We start from the raw sequence: 24,579 nt of genomic DNA on the forward strand, positions 1-24,579 counted from the left end.
GGTACTTTTACATTTTCGAGGTCGCTGAATCCAAATATGATGGTAAAATTCAAAATGGAGCATCAAATTTGAATTTTGCATTAGAAAAACAAAAAATATTGAGTAATTTTGAAATCAAAGCACTTTTAACAATTTTTGCCCGCCATATTGGGTCCGTCATTTTGAATTTTTTAATTTTACCATCATATTTGGATTCAGCGACCTCGAAAATGTAAAAGTACCAAGTTTTTTTGAAATCGAAGCATTTTCAAAAAATTTTGTCCGCCATATTGGGTCTGCCATTTTGAATTTTTAAATTTTACCATCATATTTCGATTCAGCGACCTCTAAAACATTAAAATACCACAATTTGGATAAATTAGAAGTTTTTTTTAAATTTTGAAAATTTCATCCGTCATTTTGAATTTCGGAACACCAACTTTATTTTTGTATTCAGTGATCCTGAATGATTACAAAAAAGTTGTTTTATTAAGTTTTATCATGATTTACAGGTTTTTATACTCTAATTTGTCATTTTTTCATAAAAAATGCTAACTTCACTCAACTCCCAGGAGCTCAAAAAATTAGATCAAGGATTCTCTATAATTTTCCTCTATTCTACATATTTATTTAGCTTTATTTTGGTCCAAGGTTTATTCATTTTGGTCAATTCCTTCAAGAGAAATTAGGTTTTGAACGCGAAAATGCAAAAATAACACTGTGTGTGTGGCCTAGTTACAAAACGTAACGCAAAACGTTGCCATGTGATTGCACCTTTAAAGTTTCCGATTTTGCGTTTCCAGCATTGGTTGTTCAATATTGTGTATTGGCCTTACTATTACTTGACCAATGACGTCACGAAAATATTGAAAATTGAGGTCATACCGCCAGAATATTAAAAAATACATCGAACAGATAAGAAATTTTTTTAGAGAACAATATTTTATTTTTAAATCTTAATAGAGACTATTTTTGTTTTAAAAAAAGACATAACTTTAGAGGAAAAATCATTTTTTTGTTTTGAGAGAGAAAAAAATAAAATTTTTTCGGGTCGACAGCTGATAAAGTAGAAAGACCGCTGATTGGCAGAATCAAGTTCAGCCATTTTTTAACAACATTCAGTTTTCTACGCGCTATCACGACGACGTAGGTTTTTTGCTGTTTCGCATCATTCTGAATTTTGAGACATTGTTTTTAGACCGAGATGTCGACCTTGAGCGGAGACGAGGCTGAAATTGTTCAAGAAGATGCAGGTAGGAATTATAAAATAAATCAATTTATTTTCTCCTCACAAGGAATATTTATAATTTAGTTATATCAAAAAGCGGTGATCGTGATCCTGAACAACCGGCACCTCGCCATAGCTCGTAATCGACCCGCCATTAACTATAAGTGGCGTCACACCATTATAAATTTGGTATTTTATTTACAATTTAAATTTTTAAATCACAATTCTCAATGTTTTAGCAGTTTTCATAATATAACCTCAAATTAGAAAATAAAATTTTTTACAATTAGAATTAAAATTTCTTGCACCGAAAAGGTTATGTTCGGTCGGACATTGTGATAACCTGGAAATTTATTTGGAAGAAAATGTAAATATAATTTAATATAGAAAATTCTTTCAAAGTAAAATTTCAGGTTAAACAAATTATTTGTCTTTTAAATGTAAATTTTTTTAGGTGTTATTTAAAGAGTGTTTTGGGGATTAAGAGATTATTGATTTTTTCACCACTGGTAACTATTGTTTGTTCAATAATCAATGTCTAAATTATCTTTTATGACATTTTCATGAAAATCGAATATTATCTTATTTTTGAATTTTTCGTGTTTATTTTTATGGTTTTAGTGCGAAGAACGAGGTCAGGCAGAGCTACAAGAAAAGTTGCTGCAGCAACACCGGTAAAGAAAGTGGTGAAGAAAGTTACACGATCTGCTCGTTCACCAAGAAAAACACAGGAAGTAGAGGAAGATGTAAGGCTGAATTTTAGATTTATTGTTACTTCGTTCTTTTGTTTTTGTTAATTTATTTTTTTTTACTATTTTATTTATTCATTTTACTAAGGGAAATAAAATTATTTACGTTTAATAACTGAGTATAATTACAAATTTTTACAATTTTTTTATTATTCCTTTAGTGCAGATTTTGATATAAACAGAATGAGCGCAGGTCGAAGAATTTTTAAAAATTCTTCCAAAGTCGAAATTTTAATCCAGGATTGCTACAAATAAGGAAAAAATTTGAATTTCTAGAATTGATAAAAATTCTGGTCTTTGGTATCCAAGCAACTATTGAAAATAACAAAAAAACATTAAATTCTTCTTGAATTTTTTTTTCACCTCTATATAAACTTTTTGAGTCATCTCGAATTTCAATACAAATTTTTCTGATAATAATTAAACTTTACAGAATATGAAATTCAATTTATTTGGAGAAAGAAATTTTATACTTGAAAATCAAAGCATAAATTTCAAAAATTTTATCTAGTGTTAAAAATAACAGTATTTTTCAATAATAATAATAATAATTAAAATTTGCGAAAGCTTTAAAAAGCATAATTTAATAACTTGACGTACAATTTTGTACTGGTATTTTTAAATATTTTATTTATAAAAAATTGTCAATTCTGTAAGAATTAGCAAAAAGTAACAATTAGCTTTTTAAAAAGTTTGTCCAGTAAAATTAGTTTTACTTGGAACATTTTTTTAACATTTCAATGTTTTATCTAAATGTAAAGCTACTACAACAATGAATGAAAAAAAAGTTTCAAATTATAAATTCATTTTTAAAATTGAGTATATTTTTTATAAATTTTATTCTGTAAATGAACAAATTTTCCAAATACAAAGCATAAAAAATATTTTTAAGAACATAAGTATAGCATAACTATTGAAGAGTGGCTTGACAAAAGGGGTCAAGCGAGAATTTTATGATTTTACAGGAATAAATCGTCTCAATGAAAAGCAATAAGTTTCCTATCCCTAAATTTATTTAAAATAATTTAATTTTTGAAAAACCCATAAAATTGTTATTTAATGCCCAGGGTGGCCGCTGGACCGGGAAACCGGGAAATGACAGTGAATTTTGATCTTTACCGGGATTTTGGAAATTTTTTTTTAAAAACACATTATTTTGTGCGAAAAAATAGAAATATTTATTTTAAGACTTATTAATTATATTTCATTAAAAAAGATTGAATGATCTTCTACAAAATTTATTTATTTCGTCATGGAATTTTATCAAAAGAACTATAAAAATATTCAATTTCTAGAATTTATAAGAAAATTATGAATTTTGATTGTCCAACTTAACAGACTTAGAAAAAGCAAATATTAAATTTGTCAAAAAAATTTTAAAAAGAAAAAATTTCACATCCTATAAAATAGTGAAAAATAAATCAATTTAAAAATTTTGTTTGCAATAATATTATAACAAAATAAATAAGAATTATTAAAAATTTGAACTAATTAGAACAAAAGTGATACGAAATTTATAAAAATTAATTTTTAAATAATAAATAAAGTAAATAAAAAATAAAAATAAATAAAATTTCTTTTCTTAGAATAGTACATTGTACAACTAGTGGCGAAAGTGTGATTTTTCTCGAGTGATTGCTGCTCTCGCTACGCTCGAGCCGCAAACTTCACTCTCGAAAAATCATTCTTTCACCACGAGTTGTGCACTACGTTTTCTCCAACGCCTTGCGAGGAAAGCTTTCTTCGTGAGTTTCGTATACTTTTAATTTAAAATGTTCTTATGTTTAATATAATAAAAGACGAATGTTTTGAGTGGGGAAGAAGTTAGATACAAAATAAATCTCGGTCAAAGAACAAGAAAAAAGAATAAATTCATGATTTACTTTCGCCACGCCAAATTTACTTTCGCCACGCTGAATTTATCCCAGTAAACGAAAACTAATTGAAATGAATTAAAAAGAATTCACAAAGAGCTTTCGTGAATCCCGCTTTGTGACAAATACGAATTGGAGCCATGATGCAATTTTCCTGAATTCGTGAAACTGTATTGAACTTCCGAACCTTCTATCCGTTCCAATTCACTGGACAAGTTTTGAGCCTTTAATTTTTTTCAATTCGTTAGCACGAATTCAATGCATTCCTTGGCCATTTCTTTCGAATGCGAATTCGTTTGGACAAATTGGTACATATTGAATTAAATTCAATTGAATATACAAAGAGCTTGAGTGAATCCCGCTTTGTGACAAATACGAATTGGAGCCTACCAAAAATGTTAATTCGTTTCAATTCATTTGAATTAGTTTTTTTTTACTGGGTACTTTCGCCACGCCAAATTTTACTTTCGCCACGCTCTTCTGAGCAGTTGAGAAAAGTTCTACTTTCGCCACACTTTTCTACCAAGAAAAGTACTCCTTTCAGAGCAAGTGTTGGAGAAAATAAATTTTTTAAAAATTGTATTTTCAGGGTGGCCACCGGACCTTGAAACCTTGAAAACCTTAAAATGGACGTGAATTTTGTCAAACCTTGAAAAAACCGTGAATTGGACGTGAATTTTTTTAAAAACCTTGAATTTTAGTGTTATATATATTATTAAAACTGAAAAAAAATTTTTTGACTATTTTCAAAATTTTTTTTTTGAAAAAATTAAAATTTTTCAGGGTTTCCACAGGTCAGAAAAATCAGGGAATTCAGGGAAAAATCAGAGATTTTTATTTAAGTAACTGGAAAAAATTGAATTTTGAAGAAGTTACAAATGATTGCATAAATTCAATTATTTTTAAAAGTAATAAAATTCTTAGCAGAAATTCAATTATGTTTGAAAATGAAAAAAAATTCTCATAAAAATTCAATTATCTTTAAAAATAATAAAATTCTTCTCCAAATTTCAATTATTTTCAAAAATTTTAATAAAATTCTTGGCAAAATTTCAATTATTTTCAAAAAATTTTTCTCAATTCAACGATTTTCAATATCTACAGTTTTAATAAAATTTTTCAGAAGAATTCAATTATTAAAAAAAAAAATTTTGATAAAATTCTAAGCAAACTTTGCAATAATTCAATTATTTTTATAAATAATAACATTTTTTACAAAAATTCAATTATTTTCATAAATAATAAAATTCATCATAGAATTTCAATTGTTTAATACAATTTCAATTGAATTCCTCGAAAAATTTTATTATTCTTGAAAATTTTATTAAAATTTCTTGACAAAAATCAAATTTGTTGATAAAATTCTTTATGTTAATTTAGTTTCGAAAAACATTCATTTATTCAATAAATTATTTATTTTTGTATTTAAATAATTGAATTCTTGTAGAATTTTCCAATAAGAATTGATTTTGAAATGAATATTAGTTAAAATTTTAGATAATAATTGAATATTAAAAGCATTATAGCATGAATTTTTTAAAATACATAATTGATAAAATACATAAAACATAATTGAATTCTTTCGAAGAATTTTAACAAAATTTTTAAAAATAGTGACATTTTTCGAAGAATTTACTTAAAATTGTATTAAAAATAATTGAAATCCTGTGAAGAATTTTATTAATTTATGAAAGTAATTGAATTCTTGCAATGAATTTTTTCAATTTTTTTTAAAATTATTAAAATAATGTAAAGAATCTTATTACAGTAGAGACTCCATTATCCGGACTAATGGATGCAGGCACTTGTCCGGATAATCAAAAATCCGGATAATCGAGTAAAGTACGAATTAAACAAATTTTTGATTCATAATTTTATGTATTTATTTGCATATATGTATTAAAATAAGACAGAAACAAACTAAACTTTTAAAGTCAACATTAATAAATATTTAGTTAGAAATATTTCAAAATATTTACATAACCATTTTCTTAAAATAATTAAAACACTTTAAAACGCAACATTTCGTGTAAATAAATTTAAAATAGAAGTTAATTAACGGCTTGAGACCTTATAAACTTTATATTAAAAAAAAAATTTTTATTTTAAATTTGTCCGGATAATCGAATATCCGGATAATAGGGGTCCGGATAATGGAGTCTCTACTGTATTTATGAAAATAATTGAATTCCTGCATCGAATTTTATTACATTTTTCTTAAATAATTGAATTCTTTTCAGAACTTGTATTAAAAAAGTAGATTGTGAAAATATTTGAATTTCAATGAAGAATTTAATTATATTCGTGAAATGTAATTAAATTCTTATAAAAAAATTAAGAGAATAATTCCATTTTTCTAGGAATTTACTTTAAATTGTATTATAAATAATTGAAATCCTCAGAAAAATTTTATACTTTATGAAAATAATGGAATTCTTACAACGAATTTTATCAATTTTTTTTAAATAATTGAATTCATGTGGAAAATTTTATTAAGGGAAGTGTTCCGGTTGTGGGCACCCTTTTGTTTTTGCCTCATAACATTTGTCCATGTGCATATTATACAAATATATGTGTACGAATTTAAAGCTAGAGGTCTAAGGTGACTGTCAGTGAAGGAATTAAATTGATTCCTTTAAATAAAAAAGTTTTATTAGAAATTTAGTGAAATGGGAATTTTTTGACAAAAAAAATTTTGCACCCGGTTGTGGGCACCCTTGAAAAATCCGCTAAAAATGGAAAAATATTAAAGGAAACCAACACAAATAAAGAAGAAATGAAAGTTTCTTTATTTTAAGAGAATTTGCCGGGATAAAGAACAAAAATGATGACACGTTTTCACACTATGCTCATCGCTAACAAAAGCATAATGCTTCATGTGAAGTAGCTAGTACGCATACCATACCGCACTTCTAATGCACTGAACGACTATATTCATCGCATTTAATGGAGTTTGCGGCTGTCACTTTCCTTGGCAGAAAGTTTAGATAGATGAGACAGTAGTCCTCATCATTGTCAGATGGTAGAGCCTCCTTAACATAAAGGTGCCCACAACCGGGAATGACAGTCATTTCTTAAAAAGACCAACACATTTTGTGATGCAGAATTTTGGTTAAACACGAAGGTAAATCACAAAATATAATGACAACACTGCAAAAAAAAAATTAAACCCTTCTTTTCTGAACGAATCTACACCCATATGTTGCTCTTCGAAAACAATACAAAATTACTTTTTTATTTATTTAATGCAAATTTTCTTTATTATGCTCACAGCTATTACACAAATGCATATATTTGTTTCGTTATCAATACGAAAAGTCCGTATTGTCAACGAACACGACTTGCAATACTTAGTTCAGTAAAGTCTGCTTACCGTCGAAGTTTACGTAGGGGTGCCCACAACCGGAGGGTGCCCACAACCGGCGCACTTCCCCTACTTGTAAAAATAATTGAATTTATGCAACGAATTTTATTACATTTTATTTAAATAATTATATTCTTTTGAAAACTTGTATTAAAAATGTAAATTTTGAAAATTTTTGAATTTCAGCAAAGAATTCCATTATTTGTGAAATGTACCTAATTTAATTCTTGCAAAAAGTTTTTTAAGATAATTTTATTTTTTGAGAAATTTATTTAAAATTGTATTAAAAAGAAATTGAATTCCTGCAACGAATTTTATTATAATTTTTGTAAATAATTTAATTTTTTTTTTTGAAAAATTTTATGGAAATTAAAATTTTTGTAAAACATGAAGATATCAATCACTTCGAGTCGAAGACTCGGAGTAATTGGTATCTTCATGTTTTATAATAATATTTTTATAAGTTGTTGAATTTTAAACATGTTTGAATTTGAATGTTTTGAAGAATTTTAATTCCTATGGAAAAATAATAATTAAATACTTATTTAAAAATTTAGTTATTGATGTTTGCGAATAATTTTACAATTTAAGAAGTTCGTAAGTAAATGTAACAGAAAGTTTTTTTGAAGGTCTGTGAAGCTGGCCGAACCACTTTTATAAAAATGAATTTAAATTATACCATTAATTAGTGCTCAATTAGTGCTATTTTTGTACCATATTGCCGAATTTAGTGCTCAATGTTTATTTAAAAAAAACAATGGTTCTGCTGAGTGAACGTTCCGCTGGCCGGACCATAACGAAAAACGCTTTAAAAACGCCAACAGAATATTTATAAATAGCCTATTATTTAGTGCTCAATTAGTGCTCAAAGATTAACAAAATAAAAAATTGTTTATTAATTATTTATTTATAAAAAACATTTCTTCGAAAGAGTGAACACGTTAAAAATGTTTTAAATTCGTTTTATAATTCGTTTTCTTAGCCTATAATTTAGTGCTCAAATAGTGTTCGCAGATTAAGAAAATAAAAAATTTTTTTTATTAATTATTTATTTAAAAGAAAAACTTATTCAAATGAGTGAGCGAACCGCTATCCGCACCATTACGAAAAACACATTAAAAACGCCAACAAAATAGTTATCAATAGCATATTATTTAGTGCTCAACTAGTGCTGAAAGATTAACACAATTCAAAATTTGTTTATTAATTATTTATTTAAAAAACTAACTTATTAGCTTATTACTAACTCAGCGATCCGCTGGCCGGACCATAACGAAAAACACGTTAAAAACGCCAACAGAATATTTACAATTAGCCTATTATTTAGTGCTCAATTAGTGCTCAAAGATTAACACAATTCAAAATTTGTTTATTAATTATTTATTTATAAAAAACATTTCTTCAATAGTTCTAGAGTTCCTGATAGTTTTTAGAAATAGTTCCGGCGATTAAATAGTAAAAAATAAGTTTTTTCATAATAGGGGGCCAACTTCACGCAGTCCCTCACTATTGAAAAAGTGGATTTATAATTAGAGTTTTGAGTTGTTCTAATAGAGTTCTAGAGTTCCCTACATTTTATTCGAATAGTTCAGCCATGTAAAGTTGGCACTACTTTTTTGAAAAATCAAAAATTTTACAAGAGTTCTGGGCACTTTTGCAATAGTTCTAGAGTTCTCTAACGATTATTTAAATAGTTCTGATAATTAACAATAAAAAAAGCGACAATGAAAAATCATAGTGCTAACTTTGCATAGCACTATGATTTTTGCAAAAAAGAGTTCTGACCTAATATTCTGAAAGAGAATAAAGAGTTCTAGAGTTCTTTACTAAAAAAACAAGAGTTCTGCAAAATTTCAAAAGTTATTAACAAATTAAAAAAAGATATGAAAATAATATTTTGCAAGTTCTGAATAGAGTTCTGGCATCGTTGCGAAGAGTTCTATAAGTATGTCTAATGACATTTTGTTCTAAATCCAAAATCAAAAAAGTTACGGGACTATGAAGTTTTCTAAAATTTTCAAAATTTAAAATTCAGAGTTCTGAGAGTTTTGTAAAGAGTTCTGGCATCGTCATAAAGAGTTGTATAAGTATTTCTTGTGACATTTTGTTTTAAATCCAAAATCAAAAAAGTTACAGGACTTTGAAATTTTCAAAATTTTAAAATTCAGAGTTCTGAGAGTTCTGAAAAGAGTTCTGGCATCATCATAAAAAGTTCTATAAGTATTCCTAATGACATTTTGTTTTAAATCCAAAATCAAAAAAGTTACAGGACTTTGAAGATTTCAAGAAATTAAAAAAATTAAAAATTCAGAATTCTGAGAATTTAATGTTTAATAATTTTGGGACAATCATGTTGCACTTTCTTCAAACAGTTAAGTCCTGTAACTTTTTTGATTTTGGATTTAAAACAAAATGTCATTAGGAATACTAACTTATAGAACTCTTTATTATGATGCCAGAACTCTAATCATAACTCTGAATTTTTAAATTTTTTGAAAATTTTAAAGTTCTGTAATTTTTTGGATTCTAGATTTAAAACAAAGTGTCATAAGGAATACTTATAGAACTCTTTTTAATGATGCCAGAACTCTTTTCAGAACTTTCAGAACTCTGAATTTTAAAATTTTTAAAATTTATGAAAATTTCAAAGTCCTCTAACTTTTTTGATTTTGGATTTAAAACAAAATGTCATTAAGAATACCTATAGAACTCTTTATGATTATGCTAGAACTCTTTTCAGAACTCTCAGAACTCTGACTTTTCAAATTTTAAAATTTTTTTAAAATTTCAATGTCCTGTAACTTTTTTGATTTTGGATTTAAAACAAAATGTCATTAGGAATACTTATAGAACTTTTTATGATGATGCCAGAACTCTTTTCAGAACTCTCAGAACTCTGAATTTTAAAATTTTGAAAATTTATGAAAATTTCAAAGTCCTGTAACTTTTTTGATTTTGGATTTAAAACAAAATGTCACTAGAAATACTTATACAACTCTTTATGACGATGCGAGAACTCTTTACAAAACTCTCAGAACTCTGAATTTTAAATTTTGAAAATTTTAGAAAACTTCATAGTCCCGTAACTTTTTTGATTTTGGATTTAGAACAAAATGTCATTAGACATACTTATAGAACTCTTCGCAACGATGCCAGAACTCTATTCAGAACTTGCAAAATATTATTTTCATATCTTTTTTTAATTTGTTAATAACTTTTGAAATTTTGCAGAACTCTTGTTTTTTTAGTAAAGAACTCTAGAACTCTTTATTCTCTTTCAGAATATTAGGTCAGAACTCTTTTTTTCAAAAATCATAGTGCTATGCAAAGTTAGAACTATGATTTTTCATTGTCGCTTTTTTTATTGTTAATCATCAGAACTATTTAAATAATCGTTAGAGAACTCTAGAACTATTACCAAAGTGCCTAGAACTCTTGTAAAATTTTTGATTTTTTAAAAAAGTAGTGCCAACTTTACATGACTGAATAGTTCTGATAATCCGAAGTCATAAAAAAATAATTGAAAACACGAGAATTTTTCAAAAAATCTAAAATGTTACGTTACAATTTTCTTAAGACCCAAAAACTACTGAATTACAAGACTTTAAAGTTTCAAAAAAATTCATTTTTTTGTTAAATTTAGAGTTCTAAGAGTTCTGATGAGAGTTCTGCGAGCCCCCAATAGTGTTCGATAAAAAACCCTGAAACCAATTTTTTCAAAACCTAAAAACTATTAAACTACAAGACTTTTATGATCAAAAGAAATTTGGTTTTTTTAAATTGAAAGTTCTATGAGTTCTAATCAGAGTTTTGTGAACCCCAAATCTTCAGACAACTACCAATTGCTTGGTCAATAAGCTTTGTTTTACATATATAATTACGCACCATTATGTATATCAACCTAAAAAGAACAATTAAACACTTTTTTAAAATTTGCAATGGCATTAACAGGATTTTACCGTGCCGTATTATCTCTATAACTATCCTTGCCCCTTGAGCGCATATTTCAGTTTTTTCTAAATTTTAAGGAACGACGTGAATTAATTTGAAAATAAATACAATATTCGTGTTCAGCAGTAAATTCCACTCCGAAAAACACTTACGTAAATAAATATTCTGAAACTCTAATATAGAAAACAATATGATAAACATAACGTTGACATTTTAGCAAAATAGACTATTTTCAAAAATAAACTCCTAACTTCGCAAATGGTGACAGATTTGACTTCCAATTTTTACTATCATCTTTTGGTGTTAAAATGCGAATATACCATGAATTACTCGATTTTTGAGCATAAGCAAAAACTTACTATCCTTGCCCCATCCTCCCCTGTATAAAAAAATAAAAGTAAAAAAATATATAAAAATTTTAATAAACTATAAAAATTAAATTCATCAGCTAATGTCAGGGTATTTAACGACATTTGATTTTACCAAAAATTATCATACTGATGTCAGATTAACCCCTTAAGTTGTAGTTAAATAAAAGTCAAATTACACATAGATTATGACGTAACTAAATGAGAGAGTAAAAAATGAAACGTCAAAATTAGGTCAAAATGATAGGTGTAAGAGCAAACACAATTATAAAATTACCTTACATTGTTAGGTCAGATGGCAAACTTCACCTCATCATTAAGTCTGCGCGCGGAAATTGTTTGACAAATTTTGACGTCTAGGTCAAAACTGCCCTCAAACTTGACCTAAATTTTGAGGGTAGCGGGAATTCTTTGTCAAATTTTGATGCGTAGGTCAAAACTGCCCTCAAAATTGACCTACATTTTGAGGGTAGCGAAAATTGTTTGTCAAATATTGACGTCTAGGTCAAAACAGTCCTCAAAATTGACCTAAATTTTGAGGGGAAAACTACAGGTCAACTCTCGACCTGTAGGTCAAAAAATCTTGAAACAGCGGCGGCGATATCTTTTTGTAATATAGAGAGATAATATTATATAATATATTATTATATATTATAATCAGCGACCCTAGAAACCTTAAGGTACCAAGTTTCATAAAAATCCATTAAAAATTTTTTCAACAAACTTTTGGCCCGAACAGTGGAAATCTCGTTGATAGCCAAGGGGTTAATTTGTTAATAACTTTCGAAATTTTGCAGAACTCTTGTTCTTTTGGTAGAGAACTGTAGAACTCTTTATTCTCTTTCAGAATATGAGAACAAAACTCTTTTTTGCATAAATAATAGTTCTATGCAAAGTTAACACCAAGTTTTTTCATTGTCGCTTTTTTTGTCAATCATCAGAACTATTTAAATAATAATCGTTATAGAACTCGAGAACTATTGCTAAAGTGCCCAGAACTCTTGTTAAAATTTTGATTTTTTTAAAAAGTAGTGCCAACTTTACATGACTAAGTGTTTGAACTTATTCAATTATTCAAAAACAAATTAATTTCAAACCTTAAAGTCTTGTAATTCAGTAGTTTTTGGGTTTTGAGAAAATTGTTATTAGGGTTTTTTCTCGAACTCCATGGGTGGCTCACAGAACTCTGATCAGAACTACAAGAACTCTTAATTTAAAAAAAACAAATTTTTTTGAATCTTCAATGTCTTGTAGTTCAGTAGTTTTTAGGTTTTGAAAAAATTCTTATTAGGGTTTTTTATCAAACACTATTGGGGGTTCACAAAACTCTGATTAGAACTCATAGAACTTTCAATTTAAAAAAACCAAATTTCTTTTGAAACATAAAAGTCTTGTAGTTTAATAGTTTTTAGGTTTTGAAAAAATTGGTTTCAGGGTTTTTTATCGAACACTATTGGGGGCTCGCAGAACTCTCATCAGAACTCTTAGAACTCTAAATTTAACAAAAAAATGAATTTTTTTGAAACTTTAAAGTCTTGTAATTCAGTAGTTTTTGGGTCTTAAGAAAATTGTTACCTATTATAGTTATTTTATCGAACAGTATTGGGGGCTCACAGAAATCTGATTAGAACTCTTGTAACGTAACATTTTAGATTTTTTGAAAAGGAAGGGAACTCTAGAACTCTATTAAAACAACTCAAAACTCTAATTATAAATCCACTTTTTCAATAGTGAGGGACTGCGTGAAGTTGGCCCCCTATTATGAAAAAACTTATTTTTTACTATTTAATTGCCGGAACTATTTCTAAAAACTATCAGGAACTCTAGAACTATTGAAGAAATGTTTTTTATAAATAAATAATTAATAAACAAATTTTGAATTGTGTTAATCTTTGAGCACTAATTGAGCACTAAATAATAGGCTAATTGTAAATATTCTGTTGGCGTTTTTAACGTGTTTTTCGTTATGGTCCGGCCAGCGGATCGCTGAGTTAGTAATAAGCTAATAAGTTAGTTTTTTAAATAAATAATTAATAAACAAATTTTGAATTGTGTTAATCTTTCAGCACTAATTGAGCACTAAATAATATGCTATTGATAACTATTTTGTTGGCGTTTTTAATGTGTTTTTCGTAATTGTGCGGATAGCGGTTCGCTCACTCATTTGAATAAGTTTTTCTTTTAAATAAATAATTAATAAAAAAAATTTTTTATTTTCTTAATCTGCGAACACTATTTGAGCACTAAATTATAGGCTAAGAAAACGAATTATAAAACGAATTTAAAACATTTTTAACGTGTTCACTCTTTCGAAGAAATGTTTTCTATAAATAAATAATTAATAAACAATTTTTTATTGTGTTAATATTTAAGCACTAATTGAGCACTAAATTTTAGGGTATTGATAAATATTTTGTTGTGATTTTTGACGTGTCTGTCGTAATGGTGCGGTTGGCGGATTAGTCACTCAATCGAAAAAAAATTTTTTGTTAAATAAATAATTAATTAAAAAATTTTTTATTTTGTTAATCTTTGAGCACTAATTGAGCACTAAATAATAGGCTATTTATAAATATTCTGTTGGCGTTTTTAAAGCGTTTTTCGTTATAGTCCGGCCAGCGGAACGTTCACTCAGCAGAACCATTGTTTTTTTTTAAATAAACATTGAGCACTAAATTCGGCAATATGGTACAAAAATAGCACTAATTGAGCACTAATTAATGGTATAATTTAAATTCATTTTTATAAAAGTGGTTCGGCCAGCTTCACAGACCTTTTTTTTGAGTATCTAATAATTTTTAGAATGAATCAGAATATTCTTTATGGTCAGGGAAAAAGTGAAAATTTTGTCTGGAAATCAGGAAAAAGTCAGGGAAAAATAAAATTAAATATTTGTGGCAACCCTGAATTTTTTAAAATCTATACGATTGATTGTTCAGAATCGTAAGAAAAGCCTATAAAAAATCCGGCAATAAAAAATAATAATAAATGTGGAAGTAGTTGAATTTTTTAAGTATTAGAAAAATCTAGCTTTAATAGTATGACACTACCTATACTAATTTCGCATGACTATAGTCACGCTTCAAACGCATGAATTCATACCCAAAAACCATGGGTCCACGCTTCACCATGGTTTTTCGGTATGTTTTCATGCGTTTGAAGCGTGACTATAGTCCATGCGAAATTAGTATAGGTAGTGTCATACTATTAAAGCTAGATTTTTCTCTCCGTGTATCAATCAGTTTTTTTTACAATTATTCATAATAATCAAATTTTTCTATATTTTAGAATGTTAAATTAATATTACTAATATATATAGATTAAATTTTAAAAATTTTCAAATTGAAGTTTTAGGAAAGTTGAATTTTAAAAGATTTTAATTAAAAATTCTGAATAAGTTAGTTTTTTGAAATATTTTCATTCACATTTTTTCAAATTGAGCTCCCGCGGGCAATATCTCGATCTGCGCTTGAACTGAAAAATCCAAGCCAGTCAAGCCGTCAACAAATGAAAACAAATAAAAGTCGGAATTTTTAATTTTAAAACATACTACCGTATAGAGCATAAAAATGCGCAACTTTTTTGTCTTTGAAATTTTTTTGTAGGACTTTTATTTTAATAAATATGGAAAAATAATGGATAATAATTAAATATTTATTTCAAAAAATCTATTTAAGTTCAAAATTATTTTTAGTATTAAAGATATTCAAAAAAATGTATTATAAACATATTTTGGAGTTTCAATTATTTTTAGAGTAAACTAAAATATTTTTAGGGTTTGGAAAAGAGTCAAAGTTTTGTCTAAAAATCAGGAAATTCTTTCACTCTTTCTCTACTATGCACACTGCAGCGCGCCTTATAATCTTCGCCTGTGTTTCAATGCTCTTTACAGTGACATTTGGAACTAAGGCCCTCTATACACTATACGCAACACCCTAAGATGCTTGATATAAATGAATTAATGTACTTTTACTGGACTGAGTCCAGTTTTTTCAATATTGACTCCCAGTTTTTCAAACTCTATTTTTCTCAGTGCACGAGTCTTCAATTTCAGGGATGTATTAAGAAAATATATCCCCCAAAAGAAAGACAATATCAGGCTCTCAGTTGATTCAATTGAGAGGCTGGATAAGTGAATGGCGCGTATCCCTTTATAGCATCCAGCCTAGGGTGTCCCAAAAAAATAAAAAGTTTTTTTTTATTGGGTCTCATCCCCTAAAAATCTTTCAATTTGAGTAAAAATAAGAACACAATATTTGGAAATAAAAAATTTTAATATTAACCCGTGGTTCAGAGCCTTTGGACCATAAAAACGTTAAAAATTTAGTGTTTTTTCATTTTTAACATAAATATAAATGTCAAAATATAATGATTAGGGTGTCATTGTAAAGGCAATTAAATTACCTTTCGATCCATACGTCATAGTATAAGATTCAATGAAAATTAAGAGTGTTACAGTTGATTAAAGATCAAATTTCATGAAAATTTTGATGATTTTTAGACATTTAAGTAACTAGTACTTTTTTTACATTAAAAAGTAAAAAATATTTAGATTTTAATTTTTTTATTGAGAGTCTGTAACATTACAAAAATCCGTAATTTAATCGTCGATTAAATTCGTCTCAAAATCCGTTACCCGATTTTGAGACGAATTCGATCGACTTTTATGAAGTTCTCCGCCATTTTGAAATTTGAAAAACTGATATTAGACTCTAAATCAGCGACTTCAGTATTTTTTTATTACTGATTTTAGTAAGTTTAGTGGTTATATCTAAATTTATTGTTTCAATTTTTGCTCCAAATGTTAAAGGAATGATAAGAATGAAAAAAATAGTTTCGTTCACTAAATCTAGTCTATAATTGTCATTTTCAATCAAATCGAGGTCCACAAGGGCTAAAAAATTTTGTAATGTTACAGACTCTCAATAAAGAAATTAAAACCTAAATATTTTTTACTGTTCAATGTAAAAAAGTACAAGTTACTTAAGTGTCTAAAAAATAAAAATCATCAAAATTTTCATGAAATTTGATCTTTAATCGACTGTAACACTCTTAATTTTCATTGAATCTTATACTATGACATATGGATCAAAAGGTAATTTAATTATCTTTACAATGACACCCTATTCATTATATTTTGACATTTATATTTATGTTAAAAATGAAAAAACACTACATTTTTAGCGTTTTTATGGTTCAAAGGCTCTGAACCACGGGTTAATATTAAAAATTTTTATTTCCAAATATTGTGTTCTTATTTTTACACAATTTGAAAGAATTTTAGGGGATGAGACCCAATAAAAAAAAACTTTTTATTTTTTTGGGACACCCTAATCCAGCCCCTCAATTGTTTAATAATTTCTTACTAAAAACAGAGACTTCTCGGAAATTACATTTTCCTACTTTTGCACAGTGCTACGAATCGCGAATCTAGCTGGACAAAATTTATAACTCAAACAATTTTGAATGATTTTTTAAAGGACTTCGTATCTAGAGATTTTCAAGGTCGTTGATTCTTGATTATGAATCTGAAGTCAGATTTTGAAAATTCAAACGGACCCAATATGGCGGCAAAAAAAATTATTAAATATATTCCATTTTCGCATGACTTAGTATCTTGGGATTTTAGGGGTCACTGGTACAAATCTGAATTAAGTTTTTATAAATTAAAAATGCGGATCCAATACGACAGCAATAAAAAAAATCATTAAAAGCTCTATAGCCTCGAACGACAATATCTCAACTCTGGCGCAGTTTAAGTTTAAATTAAGCTTGAATTAGAAGATTTTTAATTATGATTAAAATTTTGGAATTCTATTCCATTTTCGCGGTTCTTAGTATCTAGGGGTTTTAAATAGTATTGCAGGCTTCACAGTCTGTCCCCTATTTCCCTAAAAGTCCCCTTTTTTTAATTTTGGCCCCTAAACGTACCCTATTTTGAAAATTTCCCCTATTTTTTCGTCGCAGGAAATCATTTATTTTCAATAATTTTTAAGTAATTTTGCAAAAGAATTCAATTATCTTGATAACCAACAATATTCTCCCTCAAAAAATCTATTATTTTAAGAATTTTTAAATAAATTCTTTTCCAAAATTCAATTATTTTGATAATGATCAAAATTATTCTCAAAAATTCAATTATTGTCAAAAATTTTAATTAAATTCTTGGCAAAATTTCAATTATTCAAACAAAATTTAATAAAATACTTTGCACGAATTCAATTATTTTTATAAATTTTAATGAATATCTTGTCAAGAATTCAATTATTTTTTTTATAAATAACAAAATTTGTTTGCCAAAAATTCAATTATTTTTAAAAATTTAAATAAAATTCTTTGAAAAATTTCAATTATTTTCAAAAGTTTTTCGCAATTCAATGTTTTTAAATATTTACTATTTCATAAAATTTATCAATAGATTTAATTATAGAAAAAACTTGTTGATACAATTCTACGAAAAGATTCAATTATTTTCATAAATAATAAACTTTCATTTACGAATTAAATTATTTTCATAAATAATAAAATTTCATTTACGAATTCAATTATTTTCATCGCAGAATTTCAAATATTTTTAATACAATTTTATATAAATTCCTTGAAAAATGCAATTATTATTAAAAATGTTATTAAAACTTGTGGAAAGAATTCAATTTTAAGAAACATTCAATAAATTATTCAATAAAACAATCAAATTCGTTGCAATAATTCAAATATTTTCATAAATAACATTTAAATCGTCGCAAGAAAATCAATTATTTTCAAAATTTTTTAAGTAATTTTGCAAAAGAATTCAATTAGCTTGATAAACAACAAAATCGCATAAATTCTTCCCATAAAATCAATTATTCTAAGGAATTTTAATAAAATTCTTTTCCAAAATTCAATTATTTTTATAAATATCAAAATTCATCACAAGAATTCAATTCTTTTGAAAAGTAATAAAATACTTTGCAGAAATTAAATTATTTTCAAACTTATCGTCGAAAATTTTTTAAAAATTCTTCTCAAGAAGTCAATTATTTTCCAAAATTGTTATAAAATTCTTTAATATAATAAATTTCATTAAAATTTTAATTAAATTCCTTAAAAGAAATTAAATATTTTCAAAAGTTGTTAATACAATTCTTCGTAAAAATTAAATTTTAAGAAACATTCAATATTATTTATTTTTGTACTTAAATAATTGATTTCTCGTAGAATTAAATTAATATTTTTCGTACTTTTAACTAACAATTCTGTAGAATTAATTTTTTTGAAAAAGTTTAATTGAATAATAATAATTGATGTTATTGATTTAAAGTAGAATTTTAGTTAAAATTCTAGAAAATGTTAATTGAATTGAAATGATACAAATAATTGTGAAGAAATTTAAAAAGGTTTGAATCTGAAATTTTTGAACATCTTAATTCCAATGAAATAAAATGATTATACTATTGATGTTTTCGAATAATTTCACTTTTGAAGAAATTTGTAAATAAATTTAATAAAACATTTTTTTGAGTATCTAATAATTTTTAGACTGAATCGGAATATTCTTTAGGGCCAGGGAAAAAGTGAAAGTTGTGTTTGGAAATCAGGGAAAAGTCAGGGAAAAATAAAGTTAAATTTTTGTGGCAACCCTGTATAAATAAATTATACCTATTTTTATCTTTATTTAAACAATTTTTATGGTCCCCTAAAAGTCCCCTATTTTTTAATTTTCAGTCTCCTATTTCCACTAAAATACTTTTTAGGGGCACTGTGAAGCCTAGCCCCAAGATAACTAAGTGTGATCCGACATTTTTGATTTTTTAAATTTTGATCTCTTGCTCATTTACAGAAACAAAAAATATCCCTAAGTACTAAATATGTGAGAATGGTTTTCAATTAAATAAATAATATAAAATTGCTCAGTTTATTTAAATATAATTTTTTTCCGCAATACAAGCGACACTTTCGAAGGTTCGCCACAGACTGGTCACTATTTTGATTTTTTTACAGGCCAAGGGCACTAGTGTCAATTCGGAAATGATATAATTAAAATTAAAAATTTTTTACAAATATGCGAAAATTGCAGTCTGTAGATTTGTAAAAACTATATTTATCTTTTGAGCCACAACACTCATTTAGAAGTTAAAAGTTTATTTTTAAAAAAAATTAGGCGAGTAAAAATTTAAATTCATCTCCGAAGTCTACGTTTCACTGAAAGAATTTTAGGCAGGCTGCTGGCTTTTCATGTCCGAAATTAGTGCCCCTTGCACAGGGCTCGCAGCTGACCTTTCGGGAGTAGATTCTCGCCTTTTTGAGGTTAATTGCGAGCTTGAGGCAGCGAGCTCTAGCGGCACTCATGTAAAGCTGTGTAAAGCCTGCAGCCTGCCCAAAATTCTTTCAATGTTTAGTAATAAATTTTTCTTTATAATTTGTTTTAGAATGAAACAACTGTGATTGAAGGAGATTCGGACGAAATTCCAGCCAACGGTGTTCAAGCAGTAGAACAACAAGAGGAAGAGGAAGTTCCAGTGGAAAGTCTACAAGAAGATAGTAAAGACATGAAGGAGAATGAGCTTGATTTGAACATGGAAGTAGATTCTGAATCTGTTCCTGAACTTGAATCGCCACCTCCTCCCATTGTCAGCAATGTTCAAACTGCAACTGCCATTCATTCAACTCTAAAAGTTAAAGAATCTCCACAGAATTTGGTAAGAAATCATTTTTAGTTAACAATATTAATTAAATTCAATTTCTTTTTTTTATTTAAACCAAAAAATGCTACATAACTTTTTTATAAGTGGATATTTGAGATGAAGTCGATTTTTACACGAAATGTTGTTTTCCTTGTTTTTAGGAGGAAAGTTCAGATAATGTCGAGACAAACAACAAAAGCGTTAAGGAAGTTGACATTACAGAGGATATTGTGGAGGATATTAAGTCTGAGGTTACAACCGAAGTGATTAAAGCGGAAACTGCCGATATCGAGACAATAGAAGAATTAGAACCAAGTTCACTTATGGAAGTTGAAGAAGAAACTCAGAAAGAAAATGAGGAAAAAGAGGTTGAACCTGTTGTTGAGACTCCAGAGATTAAGGAAGAGAATTTAAAAAAAGAAGAAGTTGCGAATGAAGTTGAACCCGATACTGACATTAAGGCAGAAGAGACAGAAGAAATGGAAGAAACGCCAGATAATGAACCAACCAATAATGAAACAACTGAGGATTCAGAAATGATAAATAATTCCGAAGTAGAAAAGAAAATTGAGCCAGACACTGAGGCTGTTTCTGAGGATGAATTGCCAACTGAGGCCGCCGCCAAAGTATGTTTTAATCACTTTTAACTTTTTCAAATTTATTAAAAATTTATTCAGTAAACGCAGGGCTCGAACTAGGTTCGTAAATTTGCTTCAAGTCCGTAAAAGTTAGTTTTTTTTTTTAAAAAAAAAGGTCCGTAAAGTCCGTAATTTTTATTGAAAAATGACGAAAAGTCGGTAAATTTTACCATATAATTTGGAGAATTTTAGAGAAATTATAAATGATTGCAGAAATTCAATTATTTTTAAAATTAATAAAATTCTTCACAAAAATGCAATTAAGGTAAAAGTCCCAATTATGGGACGCTGTTTAAGCTAAACTAAATTTCTATGATAAATTTCTTGGAATTAGGAGTGTTAATATGAATAATTAGGGTATAGATTGAAAGATTGATATGTTAGGAATAATATTTAGACCCTAAAATGGTTATTTTTCATGAAATAAAAATAATATTAATTAAATTATGAAACTCTGCACTGCACTAATTATGGGACGATGATTTCTGTATGTACGGGTGTCCCATAATGAATGTTCCTATTATGAGACATTTATTTAATTCAATAAGTAATTAGAATTCTATTGACTTATCTTAATAATTTGAATATTAATTATAAAGAATAAAATACAGTAAACAAATTCTGGTTTAATAAATAATTATAAAACTAATTTTTCTGGTAGAAAATTAATGTGAAAATACTGAAAATTTTTGAGGTTATGTTTGCTGTGTGTCTCATAATAGGGACATGCAAATTATAAGTGTACCTAATGTGAGACGGTAGTCTGACGAAAAACCTGGCTACCTTAATTTAAAAGCTAAAATGCAAATAAACATTTCTTATTAAATTAAATGCTATACACAAATAATTATTCTTTTAACGTGTAAAATTTTTTGAAATAAGTAGAAATTTCTTCTGACCAATTTTAATTGCATTTATTTTATTTTTTGTAATACTGTCTCATAATAGGGATAAAATTGTAAATTGTCCCATAATTGGGACCTTTACCTTATGTTAAAATTTTTTTTTAAATTCTCGTCAAAATTTCAATTACCTATCTTTAGAAATAAAATTTTTCTCCAAAATTCAATTATTTTCCAAAATTTTAATAAAATGTAAATAATTTTTAAAAGTTTTCCTCAATTTAATGATTTTCAATATCTACTATTTGAATAAAATTTGCCAAAAGAATTCAATTATTTAAAAAAAATTTTTATAAAATTCAACGCAAACCTTTAATTACCTATTTTAATAAAATTCAACTCAAACCTTTAATTACCTATTTTCATAAAATAATAAAAATTTCAGAGGAATTCAATTATTTACAAATTTTTTATAAATTTCTTCATTCAATTATTTTCATAAATAATAAAATTTTTACAGGCATTCAAATATTTTCGAACATAATAAAATTCTTTTTTGGACCTCAATTATTTTCATAAATAATCAAACTTATTGAAGAATTTCAATTATTTTTAATAAAATTTTAATTGAATTCTTCGAAAAATGTAATTATTCTTAGAAATTTTATTAAAATTCGTGAAAAGAATGCAATTATTAAAAAATTTTGTTGGTAAAATTCTTTATGTGAATTCAATTTTAAGAAACATTGAATAAATCAATAAGTTATTTATTTTTGTGATTAAATAATTTAATTCTAGTAGAATTTTCTAATAAAAATTGATTTAAAAATGAATTTCAGTTAAAAACAAATGAATTTGAAAATTCTCAAAAAATTTTTTCAAAAATTATTAAAAACTAGCAACTGTTACGCGCGCTAAGCGTAATGTTCAATTTATTATTATTATGCAAATTACAACATTTTTTATTTTTAAATATGAATTTTTGAATAATTTCAGATTGAAACATTAAAAAAATTCAATTATTCACTAATTTACTAATTAATTACTCTTGTTTATTAATTTCGAAAATTTTAATAAAAATCTTCGTAAGAATTCAATTATTATATTTCATAAATAATAAAATTCTTCGGAAGAATTCAATTATTTTTATAAATAGTACAATATTCTTCGCAGGAATTAAATTATTTTCAATACAATTTTAATATTTCATGAAAGAATTCAATTATTTTCTAAAATTTGAATAAATCCTTTGAAACAATTCAATTATTTTTTTTAAATAGTAAAGTCTTTGCAAGCATTCAATTATTTTCAATTATTTAAATTGTTTCCTTCTTGAAAAAATATTCATATATCTTCTTTAAAACTTAAGAAATTTCAATTATAATTCCAAAAATCAATTTTTTTAAAAAACAATGAAAATAATTGTAAAATTGAGTTAATCTCAAAAATGCAATTATTTCTAAAATTGTCTATGAAATTTTAAAAAGTAAATTTTGTTCAAAATTTTTAAGAAATTTCTTGTAAAATATTAAATTATTATCTATAAAAATTAGAAAATGACACAAGTTGTTTATAAAAATTTAATTATGTCAATTTTTTATTAAAATTTTTGAAAAATTAAATTACTTTTTATAGAATTTTTAAAAACTAATTTTTCAGAATTTTAATTACAATTTCTTTAAATAATTCAACTATAAATTCAACAATTTTGATTTTCTTGTAAAATATTAAATTATTTTCTATAAAAATTAGAAAATGACACAATTTGTTTTTAAAAATTTAATTATATCAATTTTTTTAATAAAATTTTTGAAAAATTAAATTACTTTTTATAGAATTTAAAAACTAATTTTTCAGAATTTTTAATTACAATTTCTTTAAAAAAATCAACTACCTATATTCAACAATTTTGATTAAATTCTTCGCAAAATTTCAATTATTTTCATAAATAATAAAATTCTTCAAATGAATTCTTATTATTTTCATTAATAATAAAATTCTTCTGAGGAATTCAAGTATTTTATTTTAATTTTAATACAATTTCTCGAAATAATACAATTATTTTTAAAAAAATATTAATTAAATTGAATTATTTTCAAAAATTCTTCGAAAGAAGTCAATTATTTTTATAAATAATAAAATTCTTCAAAGGAATTCAATGATTTTCAATACAATAATTTTAAAATTAAAAATATTTGAAAAGAAAAATGATTAAATCCTTTGCAGAAATCTAATTATGTTCAAAAATAATAAAATTATTCTTCTTAGAAATTCAATTATTTTCATAAATCATAAAACTCATCGCAGAATTTTAATTATTTTTAAAACAATTTTGATCGAATTTGTCGGCAAATGTAATTATTCTTAAAAATTTTAGTAAAATTCGTCAAAAGAATTGAATTCTTTAAAAGTTTGTTGATAAAATTCTTTATCAGAATTGAATTTTAAGAAACATTCAATTCTTTATTTTTCTTTTTAAATAATTGAATTGTAGAAATTTCTAATAAAAATTGATTTAAAAATGAATTTCAGTTAAAATTTTAGATAATAATTGAATATTAAAAGCAATATAGCTTTAATTTTTAGAAATAATTAAATTTTGAAATTAATTTTTTTGAAAAAGTTAAATTGCGGATTTTTTTTTGAAATTATTTAAAGTTTTTATTTTCTAATATATATTTAACTGCAGAATTGACGAATAATTTAAATTCGTAAAATTGAATATTGTAAACAAATGGATTTGAAAATTGTCAGACAACTTTTTCGAAAATTAATTAATTTAAAGAAGAATTTTAGTTAAAAATTCTTGAAAATAATAACTGAATTTGGTCCGTAAAGAACGTATTTTTAAATACTTTTACTGGTTGGAGCCCTGTAAACGATGAAAAGAAATTTGTTAATAAAAATATTGTTATTCTTA

At 25.8% G+C, this 24,579-nt stretch overlaps 1 protein-coding gene across 1 annotated transcript in view; it reads left to right on the top strand.

The window, feature by feature from the left end:
- The first annotated feature begins 1,072 nt into the window (after positions 1-1,072).
- The window catches only part of LOC122510102 (pre-mRNA-processing factor 39-like), a 53,421-nt gene continuing 29,914 nt past the window's right edge, over positions 1,073-24,579 (top strand). The window contains exons 1-4 of the mRNA XM_043624515.1: positions 1,073-1,232; positions 1,829-1,953; positions 19,925-20,194; positions 20,341-20,805. Coding sequence (XP_043480450.1) covers positions 1,184-1,232; positions 1,829-1,953; positions 19,925-20,194; positions 20,341-20,805 — 909 coding nt within the window. The 5' untranslated portion in view covers positions 1,073-1,183. The remainder of the gene's footprint in view (positions 1,233-1,828; positions 1,954-19,924; positions 20,195-20,340; positions 20,806-24,579) is intronic.

The sequence above is a fragment of the Leptopilina heterotoma genome, unplaced genomic scaffold, assembly GCF_015476425.1.
Source record: "Leptopilina heterotoma isolate Lh14 unplaced genomic scaffold, ASM1547642v1 Lhet_66, whole genome shotgun sequence".
Classification (NCBI taxonomy): domain Eukaryota; kingdom Metazoa; phylum Arthropoda; class Insecta; order Hymenoptera; family Figitidae; genus Leptopilina; species Leptopilina heterotoma.